Here is a 21,473-nt window from a genome sequence, read left to right on the forward strand (position 1 = left end):
ATCTATCCTTTGTTGTTGGAATGAATGGCAAGAGGGGTCGGGCAGGTGGAAGCATGGCTCCCCCCACTTGAGAATGTCAAATTATACATCATCCACACCATCACATGCTTCTAAAGACAACGCTTAGTAAAGGCCATTTTACTGGCCGGCGAGGTTGAAGCCACGAACGAGTACTATACGGCCACTCCTAAGTAAAGTAATAACATTTTAAAATGTTCGAAATTTTATTAAAGAACAAAGAATAATAAGTGAAAGCACCATCACCATGGCTCGGTTTCGTATATTAAAGTTGTCAACTTCTCGGGTGCATGACAAGCATAAGAAATGCAACTTGAATTTTTTAGAGCCGGTTGGTGGCGGAACTCATAAATTTTTTATTATATTTACATATAAAAGACTTGATTAATTTTTATTTTTTTTACATATAAATATCTTTTAAAATTTAGCCTGCCGTGCCATCTCAATATTAATCAGATGTAGTCTAAACCTAAAATATCTACAAGATTCTCAATCAAGGTGCGTCTAGGAAAAAAGACAAACGATCGCTCATTCTTATCCACAAGACGGCGATCTAAAAGGGGCTGAGCCTTCACCTACCTTTGTTGTCGCTGCTCATTATTGATCACCTCCACCATCTTCTTCCTACTCTCATTGAAATTCGTATTTGCTCCCATTATCTATGAAGGAATAAAAGATACTCCAAGGCGGCCGGTCAACAAAATATCAAATTTAATTTAATAGGAAAGTTGTGTGGAACTTCTAACGAAAAAGAAAAGGATCCCATTGTAACCTTTCTCGAGCCCCAATTGCCGGTGAATCTGTGTTTGGAGGTATTTTTTCAGGCTCCCTGGTGCTGGGTTCAAGTTCATACTTCATAGCCACTTTCTGTCCAAATAGATGGGGCTCGGCAGCCTTAATGTACGATTCGCATGGTGTTTCACCTTTTGTGGGTTCTGACCTCAACTCATATTTTTTCAAGTTTATATGTAAATTTTAAAAAAATTTACTTGTTTTACATTAAAAAATAATATTTAATTATAATTAAAATTTAAAAACTTTAATTAAAAACATAAAAAAACGCCACAGATTGTCTTATGCGAACTAAAGGGAAAGATTAAAAAACGTCCAAGGCCGATGACTTGTTCAGAAGTGGTTGACTAGACTCTTCTCGTAAAAGTAGAAAAGTTTTAAAACTAAGGTTTTTTTTGGAAATAATGCATAATATGCGAGTCGATTTTGAAAATTTGGTGAGAGGGGAGCGCTTGTCGAGCCCTACCGCCTTTCCTCTCTTTATTTTCTGACGAAAACCGAGAGGGTTGAAGAGAGTGAGAAAAAGAGCGGGAGAGGTGAAGAGAGAAAGAGGGAGATCGAGAGAGAAGAGACGAGGCAGGAAGGGAGCAGACGAGGGATTGAGAGATAGAGGTGAAGAGGGAGGGTGGTGGAGGTAGGTCTTCCGATTTTCATTTCATTCTTCAATTTTTACATTCCTTCTAAGATTAGAAGTTTGAATCTCTGTCTTGTTAATTTATGATTGAGAATATGGTTCTTATCACTCTTAGGATGAGGTTCTTGATGGAGATGGTAATTCTTGACTATAGAGGACTGAATGAATCATACGGTTAGAATATTTGGAGACTTCCTCAATTCAGTTAAGGGTTTGCTTGGACAGGGAGAAACCGAACAAACTGAGCTTAGAGAAATTGATTTGCAGTATAGTTTAAGAGGGAACATCCTTTTTGGGCTAGCAAGGGGGCTGTGTTACGTATGGTTAGCCCCTGGAGTGCTTTTCTAGTCATCTGCAGATTGGTAATTCTTGAGGTTTTATCTGAAACTGAGATGTGTATTATTCTACCATTGATAAGTTGAACGGGGTGAGCTTGAAGGAGAAGTTTGTTTCAGCATACAGTAAGGGAGTTAATATTGTCGTTCTCTTGAGGGGGCTATGGCAGCGTGCAGTCCCTCCTAGAACCTTACTTAGAGTTTGTATGTCATTGTAAGGGCTGGAACCTACTTGCATAGTAATGGTTTGTATCTAACTCTCGTTGGGGCTAGATTTTAAGCATTTGGTCTAGTATGTCGAGTTTCTAATTATACTGTCTAATTGTCAATAGGTGGGCTGGATTGGGAAACCACACCCAAGGAGATGCCTGGGGAACGTACTGAATAGTATTTCCTTCTTCTGTGAGCAGATTTTAGTATGGTTCATCTAAAGTACATATTCTTGATTGTTTAGTTTGTTAATGCATGGATTTGTTCAAACATGCAACAGACTGTTAGCATAGCTGAATTTTAATGTTTGGTTATAAGATATTTAATTATTTGATATACAGATCATGAAAGAGATAAATATAGCAAATGGAGCATATTTGACCCCTTGTTTAACCGTGAATTGTTGAGTTATATGCCAAATATATTTAAAATATTTAGGTGGTCATGGCTATTTGAAGTTGTTTAAAGCATCTGTTAGGATTATCTCATTATATTATGTATGATTGAGTTGTTTGATGAAAGAATTAAATTAAGTGTACAAGCAGGGTTGGAATTATGATTTAAAAATGGCTATGTTTACTTGTTAAGAAATCAGTCATTCGATAATTGAGGCAAAAATTCAGTTAATAGAAGTTGATATATTTGAAAGCAAGTAGTTGTAATGAGAAGACAAATTTATCAGAATACTACTAAAATCTTTTAGCAAGTCATGATCTCTGATTCTCTATCATGACTGCTTGCAACAGCTGCCTAAGGATGGTGACCAACGATAGTCTGTCAAGCGGCGTGTCCTCTTAAGGGGCCGTTTGATGGCCAGAAAAAAATTTCTGGAAAAAAAATTCCAGAAAAAAAATTCTGGAATTGAAGAAACGGAAAAAATTTTCCATTTTTCCAAAACCCGTTTGTGTCCTGAAAAAAAAAGAGAGGTCACCAGTCGTTGCAAAGAGTGGAACCTTGAGTGGGAGCGAGTCTCTTTTGCGGTAATATAAACAAACTCCAAGAAAGAGATTGATACATGAAAGCTACAAGTCTAATAGCAGTCAACTAAATTTTAAGTGAGTTCAATGGTAAACATTTAAGTTCCAAGCGTAAAACAGCTCTAAGAATTATGCTTCAATGCTTGTTTATATAGAGTGATCTCTCCACTGTCTTTCGATTTATATGATCTGCTGCTTAGTGAGTCAGCAGGACTCATCACTTGTGTATTTCCCTTTTTCAGCTGAGAAAGAGAGAATTTCCGGAGCGATAGAGTTCCTTAGCGGCTTTGTTCCCCTCAAGAATCGGCTTCTTCCTCACAAGAACCTCTTGCTCTCTTTGTTCAAGAACCATAGCCATGTTGGCGTCTGTTCCCAAGGCCACCACCTACCTCCCCACATGCCAACACTCACCCCTGAAGAAAAGCTTCCTCCCTCCTCGAACTCTCCACCTCCCCACCAACGGCCAGCATCAAACCAGAACCCTCTTCACCACCACCCCTAAATGCACCTTCCAGAACCCTAAACCAATTCAGACTGCCGCTGCCGCCGTCACAGCATCTAACACCGTCGCTACCCCTTCCGATGCCGTCGGCGTGTCCACCTTATCTTCCCCTCAAGTTCGGGTGGACATCCTCTCCGAGTCGCTCCCTTTCATCCAAAAGTTCCATGGTAAGACCGTCGTCGTCAAGTACGGAGGAGCAGCGATGAAGTCGCATGCCCTCCAGCAGGGCGTCGTCCAGGACCTTGTCCTCTTGAGCTGCGTCGGCCTGCGACCGGTCCTCGTCCATGGCGGCGGTCCAGAGATCAACCAGTGGCTTCAGCGACTCGCAATCGAGCCCCAATTCCTCAACGGCCTCCGAGTCACCGACGCCGCCACCATGGAGATCGTCGAGATGGTTCTCGTCGGTAAGGTCAACAAGGCCCTTGTTTCCCTCATTAACAAGTCCGGCGGCTCCGCTGTCGGCCTTTCTGGCAAGGACGGCCGCCTTCTCACCGCCCGACCAAACCTTGCTGCTACGGGTCTTGGCTTTGTTGGTGACGTTGCTAGCATTAATCCCAAGATCCTCCATGCTCTCATCGAAAATGGCCACATCCCTGTGGTGGCTTCTGTTGCTGCCGACGAGGCGGGTCAGGCGTACAACATCAATGCCGATACGGTGGCAGGGGAGGTGGCGGCGGCGGTAGGAGCAGAGAAGCTGATATTGCTGACGGATGTGCCGGGGATCCTGATGGATCGGACAGACCCGGGGACAATAGTGAAGGAGGTAGACCTCAAGGGGGTGAAGCGGCTCATAGAGGAAGGGAAGGTCTCCGGCGGAATGATACCCAAGGTGAACTGCTGCATCCGTTCGCTGGCTCAAGGGGTGAAGACTGCAAGCATCATCGATGGCCGGCTGCCACACTCTCTTCTGCTCGAGATCCTCACCGACGAGGGTGCTGGCACCATGATCACAGGCTGAGATTCGTGTCATTTTTTCTTTTTCCTTTTAGCCGTCTGATTCTTTCTCCCTTTCTCATTTTGCCCATCCTTCTGAGATTTACCTGGTGACTTTTGCCGTATTGCTTTAGGGCAGTCACCACAATCTAGTAAAAGGGAGGAAGATTGTAATTTCTGTCATAACTGGCTGCCATTGATAAGGTTTAATGGTATTGTACTGTACCTTTATCGTTAGTGGGGATGAGAATGAGCAAATTTGAAGGCAAGGAGCTTTGGTTTTCTAGCTACTTGGTAATTTTTTTGATGACCTCTGAGATTGCTGATCTTGGTTATTTTAGTTGTGGGAGTACGCTGAAAATTTTCTAGGAGTTTGTTTCTGTGTGGAGTACCTATCGGTACCTGGCGTGCTGAAGAGGACCCATGAGCAGAAAGGACAATAAGTACTGAAATATCAAAATTTTCCGAATGTTCAACTCCAGGTTCAGATTCGATTGTAATCCAATTTTGTAGTCAATAAATCAGTTTAACTCTCCATGTAATTTATTCATATTTAGATCTATTTGTCTTTCTAATAGATTGTATGACATAGAAGGTTCCTCCCCAGACCACAGCCGTCCTCTTTCTCTCGATCTCAACTTCTTTTTCATTTTCTCCTTCACCTTCAGTCACCAGTGGTTGACAATTCACCTGGCGATCTTGGCTCATTTACTATTGGTGGTGGGTTTGGGAAGAGCGTATAATAATCGTATGTTCAGAAACACATCAGTGAGTGTTGCTTTAGTTGGATGCAGTGAGAATGCAAATGTTCACCTTGCTCTTCTTATTGGGCACAGGATGACTTCTGCCTCTAACTAGTTCTTTTTTTCTCCCATCCCCCCACCCCCTTATTGTCTTGTTTTGTTTATTTGCTCTTACTTTCTTTGCTTATGTTTCTCTTTTGTCATTTTCATCTGTTCTTTTTGTTACAGTTGTTTGGTGACGCCACTATATTTTGTTATGAACTTTCATTTTTTTTCTCTCTCTCACTCTGGTTTTTTTTTTTTCAAACCATTAGTTGGCTTGTACCTATTGATTTATAGACAAATTGACAAAGTATTGCGGTTGCGAATGGGCCAGATTTGGTTTGAGGACTTATAATTTTCTATGCTACTGGATGCGGTCCTGACCTCACCTAACAATGTATTTAATCATCCCAATTCGACCCATTTGCAAACCCAAGTTGTTTTCCATTTAGCTTGCCGCCTGCTTCCTTTTCTTTTAAATATAATGAACCGTCTTAAAAGTTAAGAATTATGGATACAGGCACCTGAAAGTTCAGAATCAGTGAACGTTTTAGACTTCAATTGTTGTTAATACTCGGTCAAGTGCGTGGCAACTTGTGACTTAGCAAACAGAACTAAGGCCTGCATTTGTTCAGATCGGTCTGGAGTGTTGACAAGAGAGGAGAAAACAAATAACCAACAGCCCTCTGCTGAGGCCCTTGCATAAGACATCCATTAACAGATCGAGTACGTCATTGCCATGCTAAGCGTTCAAGTTTTATCTTAGCGGGATTTTTAATCCCTTCTTATGGGGACTCACGTATTTGATTTTCCTCGTACAGGATTCAACTGTTCTGACTACTGCCAGAAAAGGGCCGTCATCATGACATGTTAGAACACGTGAAAGCTCGTATTTGCCAACATTGTGCTTCTAAGTTTTTTTTCTTTTAAACCTAAAATTATTTTTTTCTTTTTACTTTTCGTGAAAAAGCACATGAATGCCATTTTCTTCGCAGACCAGGCCAAGATAATGCTTTTGAGAAAGATAGGGTATGAAATTGTGGCCAAGATTATGGTCCCTTAAATGAAAATTTCCCCTTATCTTGTTGGAACACGGGTTGATGCTACACCATATGAGCTGAACGTACTGTTTGTTTTTTGGTGATCGGTGCATCAGAACTCTGGTTTAAAAGAAAAGATTGATATTTCACTCAAAAGCAAGCGCAACTCTCTGCCACAATCTTTTCTTAGGTGACCGTACATCACATTTGTGATTCCGCATTTTCTTCCGGCTGCAATAAAAAGCAAATAAATCGGTGCAATTTGTGGACAAACTTATCATCCGCTAAATTAAGCCCAGGCTTGTTCAAGTGGGGGGTTTCAACTCTAAATTAAGCGACGATTTAAGACAATAAAACTTGGCAATGATGTTTTTTCCGTTTTCACTACAAAAATAAAAGCTGCCACAGGCTTTTACGTGTTTCGTGATTTAACTCAAGTCTACCTTTGACGATTGTTAGAAAAAAACAGACAAGCGAGGCGCGTATCTGAAGTATCCATAAATATGAATCCTTTTTCAGAAAATGCTTTATTGTTTAAAATACTTCCGGGTATGAAGCAAATAGGTGTTAGGCATTGAATATATTCATAAGTCGGTTTTGTGGAAGTCGGGACACATGGGAATGGGCTGTGCTACCCGTTGACTGCTTTTTTCTTAACTAAAATAGCTAAATGAGAAAGTGTTCTTCTTTTCCATCAGTAGTTATCTTGATGATAATGCAGAGTATGAAATTTTGATTTCATTCTAGTTTGAGGAGAAATTATGATTCCAGAATCAAACCATCAACGCCCTCTTTTCAGTCTTCTTTCTCTTATTTGACTACTCTAGAACTGTTTTTGTAATTTTATTGCAGTTTGTTTGCCTGGCAATTATATGCTTTATTATGTAACATGACATATAGATAAGTTTCGATGTCATAACAGTAAAAGTTCCAAAAGTCCGTTGACATCAAAAAGGGTAAATTATAACAGGTGCCACCATATTGAATGCCTTTGTGGAAGTAAAGATCCTTGGACCATATTGAATGCCTTTGTGGAAGTAAAGATCCTTGGATCGATCCATGGAATTGACATCACCATAGACTATCAGAATGCAAATCTTCTGGAATGAAAAGACACCATTACTGAAAGGGTCTATATCTTTGAACTGAGTTCTAAGAATTTGTACACACAAACACATATACAACCAACCAATTATGGAACAGTCAAATAACTCCTTATCTCTGCCGCGAATGCTCAAAAGAAACTGTTTATCTCTTACGAGCATACATAAGGGGAGATAAAGGGAGTTGTTCCAACCATTACCTCGCCGATGTGTTCATAGTGTTGAAATAAATTCTCTGGATGATCACCCTCATCGACCATAAAGTGAGAACATGGAAGCTTGTGAGGACACAATGAAAAACTGGATTATAATTTATATCAAATTTTTTTCCTTTTGTACAAAATAACAGGAAGTTGGAATGATTTACCTGGCCGTCTCATGACTATAGACCAGGTCAGATGCAGCTGACCTGGTGTGCAAAACCACCAGGCCGACAGACTTCCTTGTTGGTGTAACATGAGCAACAGAATGACAACTCAGCCAGTGACTATGGATCACGGCATTTTGTACCTGAAACACCAGGCCCTGATCTCACTTCCATCTACCATGATCTTGTCATCACATAAAGCATGGCCACCAGGCCTGCAAAATTTCAAGTGAATACATATGCTAAAGACAGAATGGAACCCAATACAAGCTTCATTAATTCTATGCCTAGACTTGCATTTACTAGGAGCTAGTTCGTAAGTCCTTTTTCCTTTTTTCCCAAATCGGGCACCAACTACATAACAGAGTAACGTTGAGCGGCGGCGATCACAGGAAGTTGATTTAGAAGTTGGTCATGGCAATAGGAATAGGCCACTGATATGGATCATAGATTACAGGTTCATGTATCCCATGCCTTAGCAACTAATATGTATGAAATACCCTCCGTTCCCTCACCTCATGTAGCAAGAAATATCTAATCATGAGATTTAAGGTTCAAGGGCAAGAATCAGCAGGAAAACAACTACGACACGTGAATTGAAGCTGGCTATCAGCACCTAAGCCACAAACATTTACAAGGGGTTTCTGATGTGATTTTTGCAGCAGTCTTTAGAAACAAAACCTCCAAAACATGGTTGTTAAACTGTGAGTTATTTGAATAAGTTCATCTATCAATAATCGTTTAACAAAATGCCATTCATCGATTGCTTAAGGAGCATTTCCTAAGTGACGAATGTTACCCCAGTTAAACAGACTAAGTTCACTTTAATCAAATAAACAAAGAGAGTAGTATACCTTAAAGTAAAGAGGAAGCCTGTAGACTCCACGCCCCTGTCAAGTATGATTCCCCTGTACAACCTCCATATTCGTCAGCTAATTCTGCGATCCAAGATGTGTAACGATAGTCCTCTTCCACTCTGAAGAACTATCAAACTGAAAGATGGACACTGTGAAAGGGTAATCAAGATTGAATTTGGTTCAATCTGTTGAACCATACAGAATGCAAAATCATGTGGAAGATGTCATATTTGACAGGTTTGCTGTGCCATAAGAAATGTTTTTGCACTTGCTTAACATTCTTCTGCAGAGCAATGTACCTCCTAAGAGGAATAGCCATAAGAATATCCTTCAACTTGGGTATGTCCTTCTCTGCCACAACCACTGAAAATTCACTCCAATTTAAAATGTCATCAAAAGGTAGCACAAAATTGTCTGCTATTATCACAGGAACACACTCATTGTAAATTGCCTCAACTATCCTTGGGCTGTTAACCTCATAACCCATAGGGCAAATACAAAACTTGCTTGATTTCATATGCTGAACATAGGACATCTGTCTAGAAACTCGATTTGGTAGAGGTCCATAGATTTTCATGTCTTCATCTTTATCAGACCAATACTTTAGAAGTACTGGCCGTACTCGTCCATGCATGTTTCCTGCAAAGAAAGCAAGGATTGACCGCTGGGATACAGGTCTTCCACCAAGGTATCTGAGGGGTCTCTTTGGAGTGCGGATAGTGGTTTCCGGGAGTGAGACATCTTTCCCACGAACGAAAAACCCTTCTGACAGATCGGCGTTGCAAAGGGCCTTTATGGTGTTATGACAAAGTTCTTCGTGTTCCTTCGTAGTGTATGGACCCTAGAGAGAGAGAGAGAAAGAGAGATCCATGAGATGTAAGGAAGATTTGAAAATGTTCAAGCCAAAAGTAGGATCACAGAGTTTCAGATAGATTGCTGGCAAAATGATGCTTACCCAGTCATGGCAAGCGACAAGAAAGTGATCTGCTCCTCTTGTTCGATTCCAGAACCGGTACTTTGATGCAATTGTATTCACATAGTCCCTCAGATAGATAGAAAGTGGGCGCATATTGTGCGAATTAGGAACATACAAAGCTAGCTCTAACTGATGAGAGCCATAAGGTAAGTAAAACAAGTGTGCCTTCTCTGGGTCCTTCACTACGAATTGTCTGTTCTCCTCCATCAATTTCATAAACCATCCTTCAGATGCATAAATTCCTTTCAGCTCTGGTGTATGGAAAATTGGTCTCTCTCCATCTGGGTATATGTAAACTTTAAGTATCTTTTCCATGAGCTCATAGCTCCTGAATGTTTAGAAATGGAAAAACAGAATGCTGTCATGAGTTTTCATAGAAGAACAGGTGATAAAAGTGGAAAATATACATGCATGCTTTCAGAAAATAGTACATCCCTATCTTTTGCCAGGTAGGTGACAGGGCCAGAAGTAAACATTCTGCCATATTAGGATGAATCATGTGGAGACAATAAGGAGCAAAGACAGTTCAAAATTCAGTGCAACTCAAAAGTAGAGAAAGCACTATGTGGCCATAGTGCAGAACTGGAAATCACTATCAGAAGTGCACTGCCCATATTAGATTGACCACATAGACATTGAATGTCATCAGAACAATTGTGAGTATGTCCATTTATCGTATTCCAACAATGGACATAGCTGGTTACTATATTTCCTTGCATACATGATCTTCAGGTTCAGTATAGAATATTGAAGTTTCTAAGTTATTCGCAGTGCAAAAAAATACAAAAAACAGTAGTAGTTGTAGTTCTACTAATGATAATAACGATTAATATAATATAACAACCATAATAGTAATACAGAAAAAAGATAATGGAGTGGAAGCCAAAACAGTTCTCACCAATTTTTCCATTTTCCTTTTTCCTTATTTGGTTAGAAGATACTCTAAAATTTTTTCCCGGCTGTGTAAGCAAAGTGAAGAAAAATAGACCTGCTATTGCCAAATAAATAGAAATTTATGTCTCTCATTTACATTTTAAAGATACTGATACTTCCACAATTGCTAATCCTATGGCCCAACAAATTTTCCCATTGGCTAGTGATATTTAACATGTAATTTCTAAAACAAAAAGTTTGACAACACATGCTATATTCAGAACATCACTGCACATAGGTAAGTCCATTTCTATTCTTCACTATGTTCTCACTTGCCTTTTTCCTTTGTCACGTGAGCAAATCCACCAAGCTCCCCGCTGCCATACTATTACATGTTGTGTAGACAATGGTTCTGAACCTAGACAGATTTATGACAAGATTTCGGCTACATAACACAAGCCTCCTTAGTCCTTACTGGTGTCATACCAACAGATGCACTTGGTACCAGTATGGGTCAGCCAGTTTTTGAGCTTAATTCAATCTATTTTATCTTCCCACCACTGCACCAGACATGTAGCCTGAGACTGGCATAACAAATATCCGGTTCTAACTTTGTAACATGCAAATTATTTATGGTGCATGTACTTGCATGCTTCAAATGCGTATATATGTTCTATGCCTAGATAGAAGCCCTGTAGGTGCTTAGTTATATTCGACTACATAATAAAGCTTCTTGAACATCCCTAGTAAGCTGGAAAATTTCCATGCTTTGTACGATGAACTCCACGGAAAACTGATTTCTTATTACAGTGGAACATACTGTTAGCATCTTCCAAGCTCATTATAATGACATAACAGGGATAAGAAATATCCACCCATCAAATTCAAGCATGTAAGGAACCTCTCAGCATGCAGCATATTTCCACCAGAAGTAGAGCTCCTAAATACAGGTCCACATATCCACCCCACAATTTAGAGCAAACTTAAAACCAAGATGCATATTAAGTAAAAGCATCTCATGGGTGAAACTGTGTAACAGAATTGATCTAGGAAACCATGCCGTCCTCTTCCAAAATAACTCTGCGACATGGATTATAGAAAATACCTAGCAACCAGGAGTGGAGACAGCGTCAGAGAAGCCTGACCTCTCCTGACATATTGAGAAATCCCAAAAAACAAATACAAAAAATTGAAAAGGACATTTGATGGTCGCCATATCATAAGATACTATCTCTTATAAAAATTTTACAAAGCACATGGCCCTCCTATATCTCTTTATAAAATTGGAACACTTTCCATAAGATAATTTGAAAAGTCCATGCTTCAGCTTTTCCTTTTTGAAGTTTTCAAAACCTAACCCCCAAAAAATGCCCAAAAACCACAGACTCACCATAAAAAATGAACAATGAGAGGCCACTGCTCTCTCTCTCTCTTTCTCTCACACACACATCTGGCTGCTGGTGGCCAGTGCACATATCCATGGGCCTGAGTGAATGAAAGGTCTAGCAATCCCTTGGCCTTGATAACCAGAAACCATATATAGCTGGCTCCCCTGTAATAATTTTCTGGTTCAGTCCCTTCTAGCAACCTAATTACCTACATTTTGTGGATCCAGGAAATAGCGTAAATAAGATAATCCTCTTACCATCCTTCATCCATTAGCATGGGTGCAAGCAGAAATGATAAGTAGGCTACTCTATCAGGCTTAAATTACATGGTTTTAATATGAAAAAATACTCATGTACAAGAAAAACAAGGGCAAAACTGCTCATCATATCTTTTTATCCCTTTCTAGAATAACAACTTTAAATTGACAACAATAATAATGTAGTTACTAAGTGGGGCATTTTGGGGTAACAGGAATGTCTGACAACCGCGAGCCTCTATATTCTTTTTTGATGTTTTTTTGTTATTTCACAGTTATCACAAAAAAGAAAAGGAATCATCATGCAATGATTATTCAACAGATATTTTATTATTGTGGAAGAGTGAAATTATATGCACAATCAAGTATAGCAGGTGACCACTAATGCTTCATCGGATAGACCGGCTTTTTAAATTTCTAGGATAAGAAAACAGAGAAAATAATGCCCTTTAAAAATGGAAAAGGCTTAACTGTTTAAAATGCTGAGTATTTGGAATGGACCTTTTGAAGGTTGAAACATTTCGGAATATTGGTGGGTGCAGATCAGGATCATCTGTAACTATAGGGGCATTTTGAATCTCGTGCTTGGCATATAGAAGAGCCTGATCTGGGGGCATAAATCCCACTTCATTCTACAAGTCATAGAAACAAAGAAGAGTGTCCTTCATAAAGCTCATCGTGTCAGTCAAGCAACGGTATCAACACTAGACTGTATTCACCTTTGTACGAGAATCTGCCCGAGTACGTTTAGGAAAAGACAACGCTGTAGGTGCTTTCAGCTTCGACTTTGGTATGTCATTCTTCGGACGGATTGTTTTATTCCTATTTGCACCTATTGGAATGAAATTGGAGCGTGAATTGGACATCCTTGAACCTTCCAGAATATTTTGTGCCAACGAAGAGCCAGAAGCTTCCTGTTTACTGGAATTTTTAGCAGTACCGTTATTCTCATAAACAATTTCTGAAACAGGTTCAGCAAAATCTGACACTCTAAGACCATCATCGCTTGGTGGCGTATTGGGGCTTGTAACACTTGTTGTGTTAGATATAGTGGAATTGAACAAAGTAATTGCCTGAGGTGCTACCCGTGTGGCCTGGTCTGCAGGCTGGTTCACTGGAAACGATACTGCAGGCAGTTGTTCATCTCTAACATTAGAAGGCACAGTTCCACTCTTCCGTGTTGTGTTGTTTGGAGTCTCAAATGTAGTAACTGTAATTACAGAGAACAGAGGCCGAAATGCTGCTGGATGAGGAAGTGAACAAGTCTGAAGTACGGCACCAGCAGTAGTCACAATTGCTATGACTAAGATTATTTTCTTTGTCTCAAATCTCCAATGCATTGGATGAAACTCCATTTTTACATCAGGGTGAGATTTTGCCTACCTCATCGCAGGAACCTGGAATTATGTAGGAATGAGATGAATTTCTAAAAGGCACGTGGTATAGCTCATTAAAACGCTTGCAGATCAGAAATCCATCAAAACATCAGAGAAAAACATTAAATATGCTCCACAGTCAATGTTGTACGGAGGACTCCCTCGATGCGCAAAAAAATCAAACAAGGAAAAATAATGAAATCTACATCATGAACACAGGAAACAGTTGAACAAGAAACAGGCCGGTCACAAGGATGTAAGAATTAACCAAATGCAGAATTTTGATGATTCCTTCAACTGCAAGATAACACTTGTTGGAGTATAGGTCATGCATACACACACACACACACGTGCACAAACACGCATGCACAGAATATAAATGTATTATACAAATGTAAAAGTAAATGAATAGATGTTAAAGATATATTTTGTTAAAATAATGCAAATAAAAGGCTAAACTAAGTTGTTGATAATCCTCATGTATATCAACAGGACAAAGCAACTCGAGCCATGAAATAGCCTAATTAGACTATACAACCAATTGACTATAGCAAAGATACTCCTTTTATATACATATGTATGTGCATATCGATCTTTAGCATTCACTAATAGAAAAGAACGATAGGAGTACAAAGAAGTGGCCATTCTAACTAGATCTTGCAAACTATATCTATACTGACTGTACAGAAACGTAGGAGGCTAATTCCTAAAGAAATTGAGACCCCGGTCATTCAGACAGTTCACTACCTCAATGAATTATACTAATAATTGTAAAATCTACAACACACAGGTAAGGCAGAATAGAATGAAACTACTTCAAAAAGCAGCAAATCCAGAGAATTTAAAGAAAAAAAAAAGTGGTAATGCACATAGGGTAAAACTTAAAAGGAACATGAAGCATGAGGCACGATACTGTAGATTTGTACACTTCATAGAATAAACATACGCAAAGATCTAAGTCCTGAAAACTAGAAAACAATGAAAACTAAAATTCCTCGGTGAAGAAACAATCTATTCCACGCAGGAACTACAAATGATACAGAAACAACGACAGGTTATAAAAGCCGACCAACTAAAACACAATTTCTACCCTACAACTTGAACCAGAAATGAAAAAATAGTAAATAACCAACAGGTACATGTACTGCAAGCGATGCACGTGATTATTCCGCAACGAAAACTGAAAGAACGTGAAGATTCCATGAAAGGACATGTGAACGAAGATAGAAGCACAAAGAACAGAGAAAGTAAACAACCTTGCAGCACTTCCCTCACCACTTGATCCGTAATTTTCATCTCTTTAGCAGACAACACGTAGAATCTGAAGCTTAGAGATCTAGAAAAGTTAAGCAGATCAAGAAATGGAGAGCTAAAAAGAAGAAAGACCGATCACCGGGGATCCCTCTAGCGATCTTCTGCTTGCTCGAGAGAAAAAACACAGGAAAGAACACCGACCTCGGAATTAAATCGTGAAAAAAAAGAAAGTTGAAGTCCACCAAAAAACTTAGATGGAACGAAGTAAATGTAGAAGTTGAAAGCTAACGGTGGAAAATAAATAAAACGAAAAGGAGGAGGAATGTGGGGGCCAGCTCACAATCGGAGGGGAATTCGGTTGCATGCAAGAACGGAAGAGTCAGCAACGGCAGCCATATTTATACTCCCGCGAAATCCTTCTACAACCAGGCCCGGCTTGTCTTTAAACCACGTAAATGCCACTCTGCTTTCAGATCTGGTTCACGCACCCGTGGAGCGTGGATACTAGTCCAGATCCACTGGACCCGAACCTAGCGATATTTGAAATGACGAGTCTCGGTTGGTCTGATTTTAACTTGTGCATTGTATTAGTCTATTTGGGCGTTTGATGAGGTCGGGATTGTAGAATTGTAGAAATAAAATTCTCATCTTTTATGAAATAAAAATTGCTTTATCAAACAAAGAATATTGATTCCGAAATTATAAAATCTACAGTTCATCAAACTAAGGATCGTAGGTCTTACCTACTATCCATACTTAAGATCCTTATTTTGCTTTTTTATTTTACTTTTTTACGTTGAAGAATGCCAAATTTAATGTTAAAGGAAGGAGAGTCTGTTCTTAAACCATGATTCTCAAATATAAAAGATGTTAGATTCGAAACCATCAAACACCCTCAACAGCACGGTTTTCTTTCGTTGGAATGGAAAGGAGAAAAAAGAAAAACAACTCCTACGCCCGACTTGATTACACTTCGAACGTTCCCCAAGTTCGACGGTCAAACACGTCATTGGTATTGGTCTCAACAGATGGGCTGGGCTGGACCGCTGGTGCAAAAGCGGCCCCAGTATGTAGAAGGAAAAATGAAAATATTTCACCTGGAGCCCTTTCTTCGATCATAATTCTGAAGTGGGAAAATAGTTTCCTTAATTACATGCCCCCACTGGTTTGCAGAAATTGGATTTTAAAAGCAGAAAATGTATAATTAATTTTTAAAAAAATCTTAATTTTTTTTTAAAAAGTTGCAAAATAATTTGAATTGGCTGGCGAATCGGATTGGTTTGCCATCGATCTGATTCGAGTCAGTTAATTAAAACTGAGGCTTTAAGATAAACGTTGTTGTTATAGAACTCACAGCAGGTAGAACGGCCGCCATGTGAATCGTCATAGTTTGATTCTCATCGGGCATTCTGCCTTGTTGGAGATGAAGTTACAAGTAAAGAGGTATACTCAAAAGAGTTCCCTTGCTGCTTCGACTTCTGCCGTTGCTTCAAGTTTCTGTTTCTAATAAATATTTTAAAGAAGACGTGGGATTTGGAAAACATTGAGAAGGCAAGACACGTTTTCCATATTCTTATCACAAGTTAGATCCAAAGATTCCAAACTGAACTGAGATCTCCCCTATAAGATAGGGTCTGAACCCGGTTTTGGCGGATCTGTGGTTGAAGTCATCACGATCTAGGTCCAGGTCCAAAACCGAGGTCTGACCCGAACTAGTTGCACGTCAAAACCAGGGGCACGCAGACAAGCTACTAAACATTTTTGGGATCCGGGAAGCGAGGAGGAAGGTGACCTTTCTTACCCTTGGAACACGCAGTCCATTCGGTTGGTAGTTGCTACAAATGCGGGGTAATCGGAAAAGCATGCACTTTAAAGTAAGATACGTGCAAACATCCACATAGCCTGAACTCCGGAAACAAGAGAAAGAAGAGGGGTAGGATCTTGACTCCTCATAATGGCTCTCAATTTTCCTGGTTCAAGTATTCCAGTCACACTATGTATCAGAAATACTTTCATGCATAATAAGCACCATGGTCGACCATTTCCCTTTCTCTCGTTTGCGAAGCTACAAGGATGAAAAACCAACTTCCAGCATTATGTACATATAAATCTTTCTTTAGAATCAGAAATTACATTGTTCACTTTTGGCCATTTCATGGTTGTTGGCAGCCATTGAACAAGCAACTTGAACGGTGACTACGTGAAACAATTACAATAAGAAGGACAATTACTGAAAGCATGAATGAGGATCTCACCGCCTCTTCAAAGGCATCTTCCTTCTTCCCCTTCTCTAATGGTTGGAAAATATCAGCCAAGAGATCAGCAATTCTGTCAATAAACTTCATGACCCTTTCCTTTGCCTTCTCCAAAATCCACCTCAGAATTTTGATGGTTGGATCCTTGTCTGAGCTGTGGTTATCTGGAAGTTGATTTCCATCTTTCCCCCACAAAATCATAGTGAAGCATAAATCAATACACATAATTTATTTTCGTGAAAGACGAAGGAAGAGGACATGAGATTGAAGGACAAGAAATAGACCTGCGTAAAATGAATCTTGGAACTCCCGTACCGCCTCATTTTTCATAACGGCATCCCAAACTGCCTTGTCGGAAGCTAAAGAAACAACCATTTTCTGCACGTAAACAAAGAGGCTCAGAATATCGAGAACATTAATTTTTATGAAAATCCAGCGGCCAAAAAGAGAGATGGCAAACACATATGGTAAAAGTTGCTTAGAACAATCAAGAAAGCTTGAATATGTTGCTGTAACTCTCATTTAACTGCCAAGGTTTTAAACCACCTGGTTGGCCCGTGGGAAAATCCCAATACAAAATATCACAAAAACTGTGCCTGATACCATGATTACTGGAGACACTTATTTCAGAGCATTTTCTAAGAAATAACCGAGTTGAGCAGAGTATCATAACTTCATAAGTAATTATGCCACCTGGAACTAGACACCTATTTATACACTTGTTTGGGAAGAGAAACTATGATTGATATAGTGGGTTGCGTTTTAGTTGTCCTCAAAGCAGTCGGAGTTCAAATCTCATGAGCACCACCATTAGGCCTGGTGGTGTGGTGGTGTGGGTACTAGCCTTAGAGTTTTACATACGGTTTGACCAAGTCTCATGTTCCAGTGCAGCTTTTCTCATGTTAGAAACGAGGAAAAAAAAACATTTCAGCTGACATTACAACTGTATTTCTAGTAATTCACGAAAACATCACCATGTCCAAAGGTAGTATGTGTTGCATACTGGAACCTTTCCCAAACTTCGATAAGAGAACCTGGTCACTGGTAGTGGTGTACGGTGTACTTACCTTAAAGATCTATATGTTATCTGTTAAAGCGGTCTCCTGGAACTCCAGCATAAGTATAATGTATAAGTCAAGACTCCAACATGGTTTCTCAGATCGCTCCCTTTTTTGGGTTTTCCTTGACTCAAGAGTAGCCAAGTGAAACCATTGTCACCACTAAGAGCCATTTGACTTGTAAATAAGTAGCAACTTGCCTTCTTTCTTTTGAAAATGTAAACATTTCTTTCTATACGACAGAAATTACTTCATTCATCAGATAAAACAGGTTCTCAATTTTATCACCAACTATTATGCTAAGACACTTTATGAAGCTTCCTCAACTTTTTTCAAACAGGATGAACCTCGTGGTTGGCTTGCTTGATCATTGCTTTGATCAGAAACCAGTGCATAAATGGAGCTCATTTCATTGACTACACCAAATCCAGGTAATCCTGGCATGCTGTCAGAACAAAGCCTCAATTTGCATGGTTCACTCAATCGTCAAGCATCACAAACCATAACTTATAGTAACTGCAATCCAAGAAGGCTGCATGAAAATACTGGAATCCATTGACGTCGAAGGCCTCTATCTAGATTCAATACCATAAAGGGTGCCAAGTTGCAGTTTCTATAGTTGAATCAGTTGGACCATACTTCTTACTATAGCTACAGGCCCTCAACATGAATGCAAGCAAAATCTATCCATCCTGTAATCCCTGATAGGATACTTTTTCCATTCAAGGAGGCACTTGTCAGAACTTCGGATGCAAGCTCTTGTATATGCAGAAAGAATTATTATAGTCTAGTGTAACCAGTTGAGTGTAAATTGTGGTAATGGACGAAATGAAGCAGATTCCGCAGCCATCAGAAATTTTTTCACTAAGGGTAAACATAGCTCCATTCTGAGGCATTCGTGATGGTTCTATAGCAACGTAACATTTAACAGTTAACTCCAATTGAGCAGTGTAATGTATTTGGTATGGCCATATAGGGAAGAAGAAGCTCTAATTAGTCATCCTGCAGCAATGCCCTATTTATGAGATCTATCATGCTGCAATAACCTGGTGCCGAGAATGTTGGAGATGAAGAGTAGAAGCATGACATCAAGTTGTTTCCATGATTGGGGCAGTCAAATGCGTAGCAAGTAATGTATTAAAAGCCTTTCTCTGATCTTTTGCATGACACCAAGTGCCAATAAATTGAAAGCTATAAAATAAATTTGGTCCATCAGGCTTTGGCTGCCACATGGGAAGAATAGAATAACTCATTGGATTATTGAAGAACTGATACTACCACAATACTCAAGCCTACAAGTTTTCATATGAATACACCCTAATGGCCTTTGATATAAGATTATAAGTACTTTGCTAGGTATCTAGTGCTGATTATTAGTATAGTTTATGCATTGATAGCAACGCTCGGGAACCAAACATAAATTACTCAGAATGTTAATTTTGTGATGTAGAGTCCCTTCACAATTATTACAGCTGTGAGTTCCAATTTTAAATCATGCAACCCGACTCTGGCGATAGTATGACATTAATGTGATCTCATATTGCTAAATTAGCTAACTCTGTTCTTCTTACCACAGCCATTGTTAGACGTTTAGTTTATCATGCTTCTAAACGTTTATATACCTCTAATTGCTAACACAGACTCAGTCTCAGAGTCAGTTGGGAACAAAAAATTGACAGCAATTTAAGTTGGAAATGGGATGGCACATGAAGAACCCAACCTGAACAGAAGGATCTGTATGCAGCAAACGAAATGCATCAAGAACTCTCTTACATCCATCAGCTTGCAGAATTCGGGGATTCTGGATATGCAAAGAAGGTTCAATCCAATCCAACTCTGTCTCAGAGGAAAAAGAACTGCTTGGGGAGGCGGCTGGATAGACTCCCTGATCATAGACAGATTCTTGATTTCCCCATCGAGAATGAAATCCAGCATCCGAGTTTTCTAGACGCACAACAGGCAAGACAACACTAGAAAACCAAATGCAACAAAAAAGGAAATAGATTAATCAAGTACCACGTTGGCACAATTTTTATTCAACCATGGTTAGCTAACACGGCAAAAATCATGTAAGAAGGAAATAAATCAAACTCATTTTATCATGAGCAAAAGTTCAATACTGATTTAAGAACGGCGTCCGGTCTCTCCAATAAACAAACAACGCCACCATTTCAGCAATAAAAGGAAAACAGAAAAACTATACCAAAAAAATCCTTAGTTTGGTATCAAACCATGGAAAGCAACCAGGCTAAGCAATTGAGAGAGAAAGCGAGAGAGAGGTCAATTACTGTTGAAGGGACGCTACGGCTTGCTCTGCTTCGTCTATGGAAGGCACTGGCCCGAACTCCAGATACTTTGAGGAAGCACCGTTTTGAAATCCACAATCGACCTCTTCGAATCCAACTGATTCCCAGTCCTCAGCATCAGAGAGGAAATGGGCAGACGGGCACCACCCTGTGTTCGACGATGCTGAAGCATTGGCATGGACAGGCAGGATGAGCATGGAAGAAGATGAAGAAGAAAGGGAGAGGAGGCTCTTGGCGTGCCTCTTAACCGTGAGCACGCCGCCCACAAATGGCTTCTGAGCGCCGCCGATGGCAGCTCCAACTGCCCGGCCGGCTGTCCTCAGCATCCCGTCGACTCCACCTCTGTGCTTCCGATCTTTCTTCTGCCAACAGCCCCGCCCTTGGACTTTTTTCGCCTTATCCTTCTTCCCCATGATGACAAGAGAACTCAAACGGTAAGCCTATGCCCTATGAATTGACTGGCACGGATAGTTTCCTACAGTTCATCTTTAAAACAAAGTTGCAAGATTCCGTATCATTTTCTACAAGATCCCGTATCATTTTGTAAAACCAGTTTGACATGTTTCATCATTTTATAATGATCGTTTTTTCTTTCTCAATTGATTGAACCTTATTAACTATCATAGATTTTATTTGTGTCGTTAATTAAGTGTTTATATGTATAAACAGGCTTACATTACGTGGGTGACGCACATAAGCTGATACGCCATTATTGACAAACCGATACAGAGACAAGGGACAACAGCGGAACATCTAATAAACCGTTCAAAATTTTCTCCTACTCTTGTAACTATTTGCAAGTTTTAACAAATTCGTCCTTCTAATTCTATGTGAGCATATGTGGTAGGACCGAAAAGTGAATGGTGCCAAGCTTTTAAAGACCTGAACCAAGAAGGTTCCATCCAATCAAACAAGATGGCTAACACAGTTAGGATGTGATTGTCTGATTGATGCCTTTCATGCACGAGGGGAACGATTGCAAAATGATTAGAATGAAGCCACAGACGGAGAGATCCAGAAGGGGAAGGAAAGGAAAACCAGTTTTGATTCTAGAAGTCAGTCTCTATCATGGTCTTTAGCGTCACCAGCACGTACCCTTAACCATATCAGCTGTATAATTGATAGAGAGCAACAAGTTATCCTGTTGGAGAAGTTCCTGGTTAGGGGGAGCCAAAAT

The 21,473-nt window shown here is 39.8% G+C and overlaps 3 protein-coding genes across 14 annotated transcripts; 1 reads left to right on the forward strand and 2 right to left on the reverse strand.

Annotated features, from left to right (window-relative positions):
• Positions 1 to 1,307: 1,307 nt before the first annotated feature.
• On the forward strand, positions 1,308 to 4,687 carry LOC116253433 (uncharacterized). 7 transcript variants are annotated; one of them, XM_031628244.2, is made up of 4 exons: positions 1,309 to 1,444; positions 1,560 to 2,024; positions 2,112 to 2,195; positions 3,209 to 4,687. In XM_031628244.2, exon 4 carries the CDS (start codon positions 3,323 to 3,325, stop codon positions 4,424 to 4,426), a length of 1,104 nt encoding a protein of 367 aa, XP_031484104.1. In that variant the 5' UTR covers positions 1,309 to 1,444; positions 1,560 to 2,024; positions 2,112 to 2,195; positions 3,209 to 3,322; the 3' UTR covers positions 4,427 to 4,687. The 7 variants fall into 7 exon arrangements, with proteins under 7 accessions (XP_031484103.1, XP_031484105.1, XP_049933496.1 ...); XM_031628247.2 differs by having other exon boundaries at positions 2,112 to 2,181; XM_031628243.2 differs by lacking the exon at positions 1,560 to 2,024 and having other exon boundaries at positions 1,308 to 1,444.
• Positions 4,688 to 7,152: 2,465 nt separating this feature from the next.
• Positions 7,153 to 15,028, reverse strand: LOC116253755 (probable glycosyltransferase At3g07620). Of its 6 annotated transcripts, none has more exons than XM_031628738.2 (7): positions 14,680 to 15,028; positions 12,767 to 13,444; positions 12,519 to 12,679; positions 9,509 to 9,857; positions 8,551 to 9,394; positions 7,530 to 7,911; positions 7,153 to 7,323 (listed from the first exon to the last, which is right to left on the reverse strand). In XM_031628738.2, the coding sequence occupies exons 2-5, from the start codon at positions 13,400 to 13,402 to the stop codon at positions 8,717 to 8,719; spliced, it is 1,824 nt and encodes a 607-aa protein (XP_031484598.1). In that variant the 5' UTR covers positions 13,403 to 13,444; positions 14,680 to 15,028; the 3' UTR covers positions 7,153 to 7,323; positions 7,530 to 7,911; positions 8,551 to 8,716. The 6 variants fall into 6 exon arrangements, with proteins under 6 accessions (XP_031484598.1, XP_031484599.1, XP_031484601.1 ...); XM_031628739.2 differs by having other exon boundaries at positions 7,153 to 7,326; XM_031628741.2 differs by lacking the exon at positions 7,153 to 7,323 and having other exon boundaries at positions 7,346 to 7,607; positions 7,697 to 7,911.
• Positions 15,029 to 16,771: 1,743 nt separating this feature from the next.
• On the reverse strand, positions 16,772 to 20,750 carry LOC116253711 (uncharacterized). The gene is made up of 4 exons (XM_031628680.2): positions 20,279 to 20,750; positions 19,711 to 19,960; positions 17,217 to 17,310; positions 16,772 to 17,114 (listed from the first exon to the last, which is right to left on the reverse strand). The coding sequence occupies exons 1-4, from the start codon at positions 20,707 to 20,709 to the stop codon at positions 16,831 to 16,833; spliced, it is 1,059 nt and encodes a 352-aa protein (XP_031484540.1). The 5' UTR covers positions 20,710 to 20,750; the 3' UTR covers positions 16,772 to 16,830.
• Positions 20,751 to 21,473: the final 723 nt, after the last annotated feature.

This window comes from Nymphaea colorata, chromosome 4 (assembly GCF_008831285.2).
Source record: "Nymphaea colorata isolate Beijing-Zhang1983 chromosome 4, ASM883128v2, whole genome shotgun sequence".
Classification (NCBI taxonomy): domain Eukaryota; kingdom Viridiplantae; phylum Streptophyta; class Magnoliopsida; order Nymphaeales; family Nymphaeaceae; genus Nymphaea; species Nymphaea colorata.

Excerpts from the sequence above, each read along its gene's own strand:
- LOC116253433 (XM_031628243.2), top strand. The coding sequence starts at position 3,323 with ATGTTGGCGTCTGTTCCCAAGGCCACCACCTACCTCCCCACATGCCAA.
- LOC116253755 (XM_031628738.2), bottom strand. The coding sequence starts at position 13,402 with ATGGAGTTTCATCCAATGCATTGGAGATTTGAGACAAAGAAAATAATC. Across the intron at positions 12,680-12,766 it reads GGGCAGATTCTCGTACAAAG|AATGAAGTGGGATTTATGCC; the intron begins GTGAATACAGTC and ends TATGACTTGTAG. Across the intron at positions 9,395-9,508 it reads TTGTCGCTTGCCATGACTGG|GGTCCATACACTACGAAGGA; the intron begins GTAAGCATCATT and ends CTCTCTCTCTAG.
- LOC116253711 (XM_031628680.2), bottom strand. The coding sequence starts at position 20,709 with ATGGGGAAGAAGGATAAGGCGAAAAAAGTCCAAGGGCGGGGCTGTTGG. Across the intron at positions 19,961-20,278 it reads GCCGTAGCGTCCCTTCAACA|TGTTGTCTTGCCTGTTGTGC; the intron begins GTAATTGACCTC and ends TTGGTTTTCTAG. Across the intron at positions 17,115-17,216 it reads CCAAGATTCATTTTACGCAG|ATGGAAATCAACTTCCAGAT; the intron begins GTCTATTTCTTG and ends TGTGGGGGAAAG.